General features: G+C 38.9%; 1 protein-coding gene across 6 annotated transcripts in view; it reads right to left on the bottom strand.

Annotated features, from left to right (window-relative positions):
- The window catches only part of ELMO1 (engulfment and cell motility 1), a 464,393-nt gene that overhangs the window by 307,439 nt on the left and 144,879 nt on the right, over positions 1–12,075 (bottom strand). For all 6 annotated transcript variants that reach the window (XM_019483404.2, XM_019483406.2, XM_019483405.2 and 3 more), the window contains one exon: positions 986–1,021. In XM_019483404.2, coding sequence (XP_019338949.1) covers positions 986–1,021 — 36 coding nt within the window. The remainder of the gene's footprint in view (positions 1–985; positions 1,022–12,075) is intronic.

Raw genomic sequence — 12,075 nt, 5'->3', positions numbered from 1 at the left:
AAGCAAGAAGAACGAAACATTTCCAAGCATGAGAGGCACCCTGTCAGCAGGAATTGTAACTCCTGGGATTTTAAGCCATTCTGAAAGCCTAATTATTTCATTCAGAATTATTTTATTTTACTGGTATTTTATACTGGAACAAGAAAGGGAACTCAAATATATTTAATTTGTTAAGGATGATTGGGGTTTTTCTTCAGTCATTTAGAAATAACTGAACTATAGATGGACACGAGTTTTCTTAATGACAGTTTTGAAATTATGAGTTACCATTCATTCTAATGGGAAACTGCATTTCCTATGTGGAAAGCTACATTAAGCTATTGAAGTAGCAGATGCACAGTTAACTGATTTTTTTTTTTTTTGTTTTGCTTGGTTGGTTTTTAGCTATATTTGACATTTCACATTTGTGGTTTAATCTACTGATTAGAATAATTTGTATAATTTCAATTCAGCAAAGCCTGTCTTAAGTATAGCCCTACAAAACAGTCCCATTTGAAATCAATTGAGCAACACATGTTCAGTTTTCTGATATGAAAATACCAAAACCTTCTTGCATTACCTGGGACTAGCAAACACCAGAAAAATCAAACCAACATGACTGATCTTATTTTATCCCACCAACATCAATAAGCAAAGCCATTCATTAACTATGAACAGCCACACAAGCCACAGACATTAAAAGAACAAAAAAGGTGCTTGCCCAAATTCAAACAAACCTATAAAAAATAGCAGAACTCCTGCATAACAGGTTAAGTAGTTATAGAAATGAAGTGTCCATTCCACAAGCAAAGCACAAAAGGAAAAAAAACAAAAGCTCCATAGGAAATTTTTGACAGGTAACATCAAAAAGCAGGAAACAGAGGTTGAAGATTTGTTGAATCAATATGCGCAGATGTATTTATATAAAAAATTAGCATGAAGGCCTGGATTTAATCATGCAAAAGAAGAAGAAGTGTGCAAAGTGATGATCCAATCAGATTCTTACCAGGGCTTCATTATCTTCTGCAATTTCTGATATCGTCTGTAAAATTTAAAAACTTCCACGTGAGGTGATACATTTTAAAACATGTATAACTCAGCTATTATAAAAAAATACATGTTTTACATATCTCAGGGACAGACATATAGAATAAAAAGCAGTAAATTACTATAATTTATTCAAAAAGGAAACAGTTCTATATCTGGTGATGGAAAAGGCTTCAGTTAATTCAAAACACTTTTTTAATGATCTATCTCAAACACTTGTTTCAATCTCCATTCAAAAGGGAAGGTAACAGTTTCCAAAGTAAAGATAAGTTGCATATAGATTCCCTAAGCATCCTGAATGATAAAGATACAGATCTAAACACCATTATTGTGGGTTCTTTTTAGAGATATCTTCAACACAAAATACAAAGTTTACATATAAAATACCTCCTGCCTTAGCATTGCTATGAAATGAAAGCAACTGTAACAAAATCCAGGGTTTGTTGTTTCGGTTTTTTTAATTCAGTCTCTACTTCTAATGACACTCAGGCAGAGAAGTAGCTGAAAGCTGCAGTGTAGTCAGGAGCTCACTGTACTGAAAACATAAACAGCTGGGAGGCAAATTCTGTGACTCCTTTGAAGTCAATGACAAAAATCTCATTGACTTCAAATTGGGATCAGAATTTAACCCAAGGTTTTTAACCTGGTTATAGGGACATGACTAGGTCATGTCTACGCAACATCTTTAAACCACATGGTAGCCAGCTCCCCTGACACAAGGCTTTAGTGTAGTTGAGCCTTATTTTAAAATAAGGGTTCTGAACTCCCAGCTGGCTCTGTAGGTCCAAATTTCATACATCTAAATTCCTGACAAGATCCAGGATGTTGAATTAACCCATTTCAGAAAGCTGTGAAAAATGTATTTATGGAGTTCAGAATCTAACACTTGGGCCCATCTTCACTTCTAACCTTTGGCATAAATCTCCCTCCCCCCCCGCCCCTCCCCCAACTTCCGAAAAACACTTGGTTCCTATTTGTGAGAGGAGGTTTATATACCACAGCCAAGGGGGGTTTATTTAGACATTTCCTGTTTTTCTGAGACATGCGGTACTGAGCATCATTAGTTAACCAGAAACTATGGCATCACATTACTATACTTAGGAATCTGACAGGCAAATATTAAGGGGGGCTGAGGGAAAGATAATAAGAGCATTTCAAAACCGTGGTCCGCTAATCATGATTTGCAGATCATCATCCCACTAATGACCAGTTCCAGAACTGCTGATCATTTTAGTAAAAGAAGTAAAGAAGCTATGAATGATGACAGAGACATCCAAAACCAGACAAAATGAAATAAAAAGAAAACCTCATAGAATCCAGAGAACAAAAATCAGCCTTCTTCCCTGCACAGATACCTCATCCGACTGGCAAAAAGAACTTTTGATTTTGTAGTTCTCAGTGGCCTGTCTTTGTAATCCCTTCTATCCTCTCTTTGGGAGCACGTTTATTTATTTACTTGTAAAGATGCTGTTTCATGTTTGTATTTGGATGGATATACACTGTCCTACAGCCTAAATTACTCTGAGGTGCTTGGTTAGCCAATTCTGTTATCCTCCCAAAGCATCTACAATTCATTCCAGTAGACAGTTAAAAAAAGAAAAGAAAAAGGAAGACAACTTCCATGTTAAAATGCAGTACCCATCCGCATGGGGCCAAACTTTTACCCAGCCACCTGGAGGAGGAAATACAGGAATGTCAATTTAGGTCACTCACTAGGGGTATTAACTGGGTTGGGATTGGAACAATGTTATCAGCTGCTTTCCCACCTATGCTGATTAATCCTAACATCCCAGTTGCTTTTATCCAAATAGTATTCAGTTCCAAGTCTGTAATAATTCTGACACTTCAACTGAGTTAACTTTGATGATATATACAATGATAATGCACAACCTCTTCTCCTTTTATATCTTGATTTGGGAGCATACACTACTCTTACATAAATAGTGTTGTACTTCTTGCACTAGTGCTGCTTGCCAGATACGATCACTGTTGTACATGCATCACTATATCCTATCGTAAAGTCAATATGTGAAACATAAGCATTCATGTGCATGTTATGATGTTATATTTCTTCTGGGCAAGTTCGTCATTTTCAGTCATTGACGCAAGGGATGCAAGGAGAAGTATAAAAAGTTAACTCATTCTTGAGACAGCTTGTGCCCCCATCCAAAGTCAGACAGCCATATTTCTTCACTGAGACAGCGTTTATAGTAGAGCTGCATTCTAGAGGAAGCATAGCCTTGTGGTTAAAACCCTGTACTGGAACTCAGATCTCAGCTCTGGAGACATCCTGTGTAGCTCTGGGCAGTTCCATTCACTTCCCTGGGTGTCACTTCTCCATTTATAAAATCTAGGTATTTATAACCCCCCATTACTATGGTATCTGAACACCTTCTGATTATTTAGAAACAAATGAAACAAATGAACCTGTGATTTCTTTCCCACCACTTCATACAAGAAATAGAGAAGTGTGGGTTTTGTGGGGGGTCTTTTTTTTTTTTTTTTGGTTTGTTTGTTTGTTTGTGTGTTTGGAGCCATGCTGAAACAAATGTGTTTTGGATTTAGTCCTGAAACAGGTGAGGTCCTTGCTCTTTCTTTTTAATTGAAGGATTGAGTGTCATAGTTTGAGTTCAGTTCCTATGCAAGTTCTCTGACTTCTGCAAGTACAAGCCTCCATCTATTGCTTGACTGATTCATTGCTCCAGTGAAATGCTGCCCTTGTGACAGACAAGTCATGGTTGCAGAGAGGGGGCGTAATTTCTCAGGCAATGAAAGCTAATCTGGTGGATATCAGAAAAGCAACTTTGTACTGGATTCTTGTTTTCAATAGGGAGAGAGTATAAAAAGAATATCAGCAGGGGAGATGTGTTCACAATGCTCTTTGCTACGTAAAATATGAGCCACAGAGTTTTGTATCAGTTTGACATTTTTCGGGGCATGCAGCCTCACTCCTGGAAGGAAGCTGAAATAATTAAGCCTGGAGATGCTGAAGGAGTGCATCACTATGGTTGGGTATGTGTCTGTTAAAACAGGGCACAATCTGCCTAGTAGCTGTAATAAAAAAGGGACTTTTTTTTTTTTGCTGGATTTTTGTTTAGTATTCTTTAGCTATGACTATTTGGGTCAAAGTTCTGTTCAAGATTCACAGACCATCAGGCTCATGACATTGGGGCACACTAGTTTTCTAGCATTTCCAGTAAGGAAAACTCCAAAAGGAGCCCAATGCAGTAGGCCCATTTATCAATGAGAAGGAAAATCCCTAAATAGCAAGGTACATTATAGAGGAAGCTAGGTAATTTATAGAGGAAGCAAGTTTCTTTAAACACTTCTGTCTTCTGACTGGCATCATCTCAGACCACATCTACTTCAGGAAGTTATGCTGCCACAAGTTTTGTAGGCTTACAGATGCTATGCTGCTGAGGAATCAGAACTCATGGTAGAGCTCATATATTTTATTAAACCAACTAGATTTTTGCAACAAAAAAAAAAGGATTTATTTATAATGTATTTATTATTTATTTAAAGATTTTTTTTTTTTTTTTTTTGCAAAAATCTAGTTGGTCTAATAAAAGATATCTGCTCTACTAGAAGTTCTGATTCATTTTGCCTCTAGTCTAAACCAATACAGATACAATCTGGATACCTAACACATGCTGCTGAGGTACATACATGCTGAACTACTCTAGCCAGTGCACACATCCTCAACTTGAGAGATTGTACAGGAGAATGTGAAGTGCCCTCAGGCTGAAGCGCAGGCCTTAAAGCAACTAACAATGCTGTGTAAATGGGGTGTTTTTCAAGTAGGCCTTTTTTACAGCTGCTATACATCCTAAAAGAAGAGGGTTTTGTTCTTCAGGTTACACAAAGACAGTGCTTTGCAGCTCACACCTAACCTGTGTGAGGATGGACACACTTGTGGCAAGACCAGTGTGCGTGCAACTTCTGGCAACTAAACTTTGTACCGCAGCTTAGTTTTAAATCAGCAGCTTTCTATCTTAGTGCTGATTTTGGCTAGGTAATGAATAAACTAGGAGATAGGATTGTTTTACATATAGTATAAACAAGATCTAGTGCTGGGTGGGCTTTGCATACTGATGGTATTTCAAATTCTAACCTTGTTTTGATCAACCGGGTGGGTTTTTTTTAAATATCCTGCTTCGCCTGCCCCCCCAACACACACACACACACACACACACACACACACACACACACGGCTAAGCTCTAAGACAAGCATAGAAGCTTAAAAAGAGGTTTCATTTGAGGTTGTCATGACTGTTCAGGGTTTTAACCCACATCAAAACACAAAAGGCACAGCCATTAACATATGTAGCCCTCCTAAACTGCATTGCTGCCTCTCCAACAGGCTTGTCCTTAGAATGTTTGGTAATTAACTTAAATGATCCACAATTAATTTATAAATGTACACAGCATTGAGGAGGCTGGATGGGGTGGGGAAAATGTTAGCACATTTTATCTTCTATACTTGACAGGTACTTCATGGACAAAAGGCTTTTTCTTCAGCAAAATGTCTGTTTAGGAAGTAGTCATGTAACCTTAACTAAACAGATTTACATGGTGATCAATTAATATAAGATCAAGATAATATCTTGTATAAACCAGCCCGTAGGTGTCAAACAATTTTGGAGTAAGAAGACTCTGAGGACCCTACCATTGAAAAAACCCAGGAACAGGACCATTTTAGTTTGCGGAAGGAACTTAGCCATTTTAGGTTAATACCTCTATTCACTCCTGATCTCTCTTGGAGCTAAGCCTGTAACTGTGATCAACTGCATCAAATTTTGAAGAGATTGTACAGGATGGAGTACGGATGTGCTTCTATTGCTTACAGACAGTTGATATCTATCACCTAGAACAATAAATGCGACCTTAGACCATTCCTTGACTGGTATCATGACTGAGAGGCACCTAATACACTGGTAGCTAATAGGAGTTGTCAAAGATCATTTCCGTTTACTTCCTCATTCAGCTGATTAAAACCAGAATGGCAGTTTATAAGAATCCTAGTACTGAGGATAGATTTGAGTGAGAGAAACCTAGGGTGGAAGGTTCAGATATGTGGTGTTGGAGTCTTGCAAAGAGATGTCATCTATGACTGTAAATGATTTGGGGAGCATTGTCACTGCATCAGATAGAAAGCAGGAAGCATAGTTCAAACTTACCACTAATTAAGTGAACACACTCACAGGATTTCCATTTAAGTACCTGAAAAATAACAAGATAATACTCTTCCCTCTGTTCCCCCTTGCTGACAGTTGGGGGAAGAGGGGGTGTTAATTGAAGTGAATTATCGTTCAAGGGAGATGTATAAAGGACTGCCCCACACTTGTTTTGATGCGATTCAAAGCCAGGGACAAATCAGACTTGTGATAGCCTTATGCTGAAAATCTTATTCATTAGGAAAAGAATTAGGTGCTGATATTTGCCTTTTTGGGAGCATGCTGTGTACACTGGAGTGGGAGGGAAATATATCACCACCATTATTCATTGAAAATGTTACATGGGGCATTGAAATGTTATATGGGAAAATTAATTATGTTTGCAAAGGTTTCAGATAACAGTCAGGAGAGCTACATAAGTACTTTATCTTTATCATACTAATTTCCATAAAGTCAGGTATCCAGGTTGTAGCTGCATTGGTCTAGAGGAAAAGGCAATCAGGGCTTGTGGTAGAGGGGTTATCTTTTATTACACCAACAAGATTTGTTCAAAATTTTGCAGCGATTGTAAGTTTTGCAGAGATTTTTTGCAAAAATCTTGTTGCTCTAATAAATGATAAAACCTCTACCATGAGCCCTGATTGTAATTTCCATAAAAGAAGAAAACTCAAAGCTCAACAAAATGTTAAAGAAATATTAACAAAAAGTTATTCGTTGAGAACTTCTGCAACCACAGTATGTTCCTGTGAAGCAGTGTTGTGATAAATTTCTTGCTGAATCTCAAACAGCAGCAGTTCTATTTGGCATTCCCCAAGCCAAACAATTTAATACTTGCTGAAAGTGTATTATAACATATGCCAAGAGTAGCTTGAAGCTGAGACAAATTTAGTGCAGCTCCTACTGGATCAACCCCATTTTGGGTCATGTGATAAAACTTCTAAGGATCAAAAGGATCAAAATCTGAACCTCAGCCAGGACAATTTACAGGATGCAAAAGGAGCTTGTCAGCATCAGGGAGTTTTTTGTGAAAATGTCACCAGTTGATAGTGAAACTGCAGTTTTGCTGCTACAGGAACTCTTGGGAGTGCTAAAACAGATCAGATACTCCGTGGCTTCCAGTGTTTTTAAAAGCTGCATTATTTAGGTATTTGGGGGTGGGAGGGTAGTGTTACCATATTTTCAGTACCAAAAAGAGGACACCTGTGTGGGGGAGGGGGAACCAGATGATTGTGGGGGAAGACAGTGATATTTCCATGCCCTGCCTCTGCCCCTCACTCCTAAGCCACAGCACCCCCCCAACAGCCCTGCTGCTGCCTTTCACTCCTGACCTGTTGTACCCTGTTCCCCACCCTCACTCCTAACTCCAGCCCCTGCCCCTCCTAGCCCTATCAGCATGAGCGACTGGTGCCTCCTGAAGCTTGGCGAGGCACCCGCAGAAGCCACAGCACAGCATGCATGCAGCATTTAGGCATTTATCAGTCACATTATTGGCTACAATGGCCAAGAAAAGCCGATGGCCGATAATGTTAATTTTCCTTTTACTGGTGCCAATATGATATGCCATCGATATATCCCCGCACCTCTAATTAACACAGAAAAAGCTCCTACCACTGCGGAGATTCAGTATCAGGAAAGACAAAAATTCAGATAAATCTGATATTAGAATGATGAAGGATGTAACTAAACTGCTTTTGCATCAAGCCATTAACTTTTTGGGTAAATATCTCCATTCTGGATAGCTGATGCTGTTTAAAATCAAAAGGACAATCAAACTATGTTTTATAAATGTTTCTGGCTATAGTAACTCTTGTCCCATATTTTTTCTAGTTTCTACAACATACAAAACACAAGAAATCCAAGCAACATGCCCTGCAATATGGTTGCCTGGCAGCAGCAAAACCAAAGAAAAATATGAAAATGCCTACTGGTTCTGTTTGTGTCAAGTCTTCTTTCTATGGTACATACTGTAGCAAAATGATGTCTGACAAACACTCTGACCAGAGGTCAAATTATGAAATTACTGGATGAAGTTTGAAAAACTACTCCTACAAATACAGCAGCACTCTTAGAGAAGCCACATATTCATGTGCACCAGAGACCTACAGGCCAAACCTATGAAAAAGCAGATTTGGGGATTTTAAGCTTGAGAGAGAGAGAGAGAGAGAGAGAGAGAGAGAGAGAGAGAACCCCCCTTTTTCCAGGATTTGTTCTTTGCCATCTCGTTCTGCAGAGCAGGCTTTTCCTGTCATACACAATACCCAGGTTGTAAAAGGGGAAACGGGGGGGGGGGGGGGGGGGGGAATCCAAGGAACTAGACAGAAAACACAGCCCAAACAAAATTAGTTCCTCTGTTTAAGGAGACCTGCCTCTATTCCCTTTATATAGCAATAGCAAATACTAATAATGTTAATAACAACAACTGGCAGGTGACTTTTTTCCCCCCTTCTCTTCTATTACTATTGTTCTTTTTGTACTGTGAAAAGATCACTCAATTTTAGAAAGAGAGAGTTCCACCTGGTGCATTTTTCATGCATTCCTGTCACTAAAGAGGCATTAAAAGTACAGCAATGTGACTTCTAGATCACTCTGACATAAAAGCCCTTTCTAGTGAGCCACAAAAAGGGGGAGGGTGAAAAAAAAAAAAAGAATAAAGAGTGTCAAAAGAGGAAAACCCCCAGACCTATACTTCCTCTAGTTTGTTTTTTTTTAACTGGAGTTTTCTGGCATACAACCTGAAAATGAAGACAAGAGCTAGAATTTCCCTATAAGCAAGCTCTTGAACAATAGGACTTGTTACATTTGTATTTAACTCATGAATGGTTGCTATCTCAAATATTTTCAATAACATAATAGCTAATTTTGTAGCTACATGAACACAGTGTCTGACTTGCTCATTGGAGGATTTCTATTGCTTGAAAATATTAATTTAAAAATAAATTCACATTAATCCAGTCTGGCTCTATTTGTAATTTCCAATCAGGACAGGGCATATCTCCTCTACTGTAGTAACTGAAGTAAGTTTCCTTCTTTGATCTCTCCACAAAAACAATTACACACCTATCCATGGTATAACTGAAACCATGTTAGTTGCAGCCATGTTGAAACACAGCTTAGAAACATTTGTTGCTAGAATGATCACAAGGATTATGTTGTGACCAGGTTCCTAAATAGTAATCTTTATTGTGACAAACATAGAAGAACAGTTTCATAACAGAGTTAATTGCTGCTAATATAATTGTTGCTAGTTGGAACCATCAACATAGAAAAGTAGAAACATAAGGTTGGAAGATGGATCATCTAAAAATCCAACTCCCTGCAGAAATAAAGGATATGCTGTTCCTAGACTGGCCCGGAAAAATGCTTATCCACACTCTTCTTGAAAAGATTCCAATGAAGGAGATGCCATAACTTCCCTGGGCAACTTGCTCCACTGTCATACTATTCTTACAGCCAGGAAGTTTTTTTCTGATATTTATTTCAAATGTCTTTTGCTAAGGCTTAAGCCCCTTGTTTTATGCCCTGCACTCTGTGGCAAAGGTTCTGCCTCTCCTTTATGGCAGCCTTTCAAACATTAGAAAATTGCTACTGTGTTTTCCTTAATCTCCTTTTCTCCATATTAGACACACCTAGTAATCTCAACCTTTCCTCAAAAAGCTTGCACTCCAATGCCTTTGCCATCTTCATTGCTCACTTCTGGAGTGTCCCCATGTTCTCTACATCATTCTTAAAACATGGAGCCCAGAACAGGACATAATACTCCATCCAGGGCCTAACCAGCATCACATAAAGTAGTAGTATCACCTCTATGTCTTACATAAAATACTCCTGCTACTGAAAACTAAAATTACATTTGCTTTTCTTTTCTCTTTTTGCTAATGCATCATGTGCAGTCTGTGATCCATACCTCTCTACAGATACACACAATAGAAGTGCTACTGCTCAGCAAGTTATCCTTTGCGCTATATGTGGAAATTTGTTTTTTCTTCTCTAGCTATAACATCTTACATTTGTCTTTGTTGAATTTTATTCTTTTGTGCAAACCCCAGTTTGCCAATTTATCAAGCTCCATTCACATTCTATTCCTATCTTCTGGTAGTTAACAACCTTTTTAAGTAGCAGATCACCTTTGGCATTTAAAAGCAACCCAAAATCTACTGTGTGCCCTCACCAACCCACCCACCCAGCAGGTAAGTCTGTGGGGAGGGAAGGGGTGGGGGCTAGATTGAAGCCCCCGCAGTGAGGGACAGTGCTGCAAAGGCAGGAGCAGGGGTAAGTTGAGTGGGGGCCTGGCCAGGTGGGACTTACCTGCTGGGGAGATGCGCCCCCAAATAATTTTTCTCCCTCTGCCTCAATCTGCCCCCCACCCCTTCCCTCTCCCACAGACTGACCTGCTGGGCTGGGGCACACGAATGCATGCATGAGGGCACCCAGGCCTTGGACCCACCAATAGACCAAGATCCACTGGTTGGTGACCACTGTTCTAATATGAGCCCCTTCTGTGCTTCCAAATGTGCATTCATTCAAAGCACAGAACCTCACTTGCATGTCTATCCATGGCTATATGCACTATCTGGGCTTCTTGCACAAGATAATACAAACTCCTTGGCAATATCATAGTCCAAATGGAATAGCTAATTTTAAAAAAGCATGTTCTCTAGTATATTTACTGAGTATATCACTTCTTGCACTTGTGTGATTGAACACAATTAATTATTTGTATTCAGGATCAAAGTCATAGAAATGACTGCACGGAAGGGTGGTTTCCTTCTCTGCCTGACTCAGATGGACATAGGCATTCTACACATGCCATACTCTGCAACCACCCTAAAAATATTGATATTGACAGGACACATTTGCAGCTTCATTATGGATCTGTCCACACTGCGATCAGAATGCTGTAACTACCATATTTTAAACTTCAGCACATCTGGAACCTACAGCTCTTTTATTCCAACCAAGAAATTCTTCAATGGAAAATGTTGGCAGAATTATGGTCATTATGCAGCATTATAAAGAATACTTGTGCAAACTTATAAGAATTACAAAAGTATGGACCACCATCACCTACAACAGGCTATGTAGCAAACTGCTTAATTTTTAATTTGTTTAAACCAATATACTATGCATATGTAGAGCACACATGTGAGAATGTAAGTAGGAGCCATTGATAATGCCTGCTAATATTTTTAAATTGTACTATATTCCTAAAAAAAATACTATAGAGCTACCTGTAAAACCTAGGGGTGAGTTGTAACTGTCACAGAATGAGTAAGAAATAAGCTATAAAGATTAAAAAAGGTTCCTCCAGCACCTGTCCACTGAAGGTTAATAAGTATGTATCATTCCTGTAGAGTTAACCTGCATTATAATTGCTACCCCTGCCTTGATTTCACAGACAGAAATCCTTACCTTGAGCATAATGATGCTGAGTATTTGGCCCATTAGGAGACATGGCTAAAACTAGAATAAGCACAAACCATCAAATGCTAACACATCTCTGTGGGTGCAGACTAACTCTACTTGAATGTCCTTAATTCTCTTATGCCATCCCTCAATTCATCATTATCAAGTGCTCAGAAAAAAAAAAAAAAAAAAGACATTTTTCCACAATTCATTGTCAAAGAACCCATGGAGTAGCTCAGGTTTTTAGAGATGTGTGTCTCCAGAAGTCTTGACTGTAGTCTTAGAAGGGATACCCAGTAAGGCTGTGTGATGCCTCAGTAGCCAATACGATTCAGAGATTCAGCCCGATTCAGCAGCGAAATCTCCAAATCTGAATTGAATCAGGAGACCCATTAATCTCTCGGAATCAAATCGGAAGCCTCTGAATTGATTCACAGAGATTCAGAGATTCAGCCATAGACTGTACAGG

The sequence above is a fragment of the Alligator mississippiensis genome, chromosome 5, assembly GCF_030867095.1.
Source record: "Alligator mississippiensis isolate rAllMis1 chromosome 5, rAllMis1, whole genome shotgun sequence".
Lineage (NCBI taxonomy): Eukaryota > Metazoa > Chordata > Crocodylia > Alligatoridae > Alligator > Alligator mississippiensis.
Note: the sequence above shows the minus strand (reverse complement) of the source record. Positions and strands in the feature narration are given on the sequence as shown.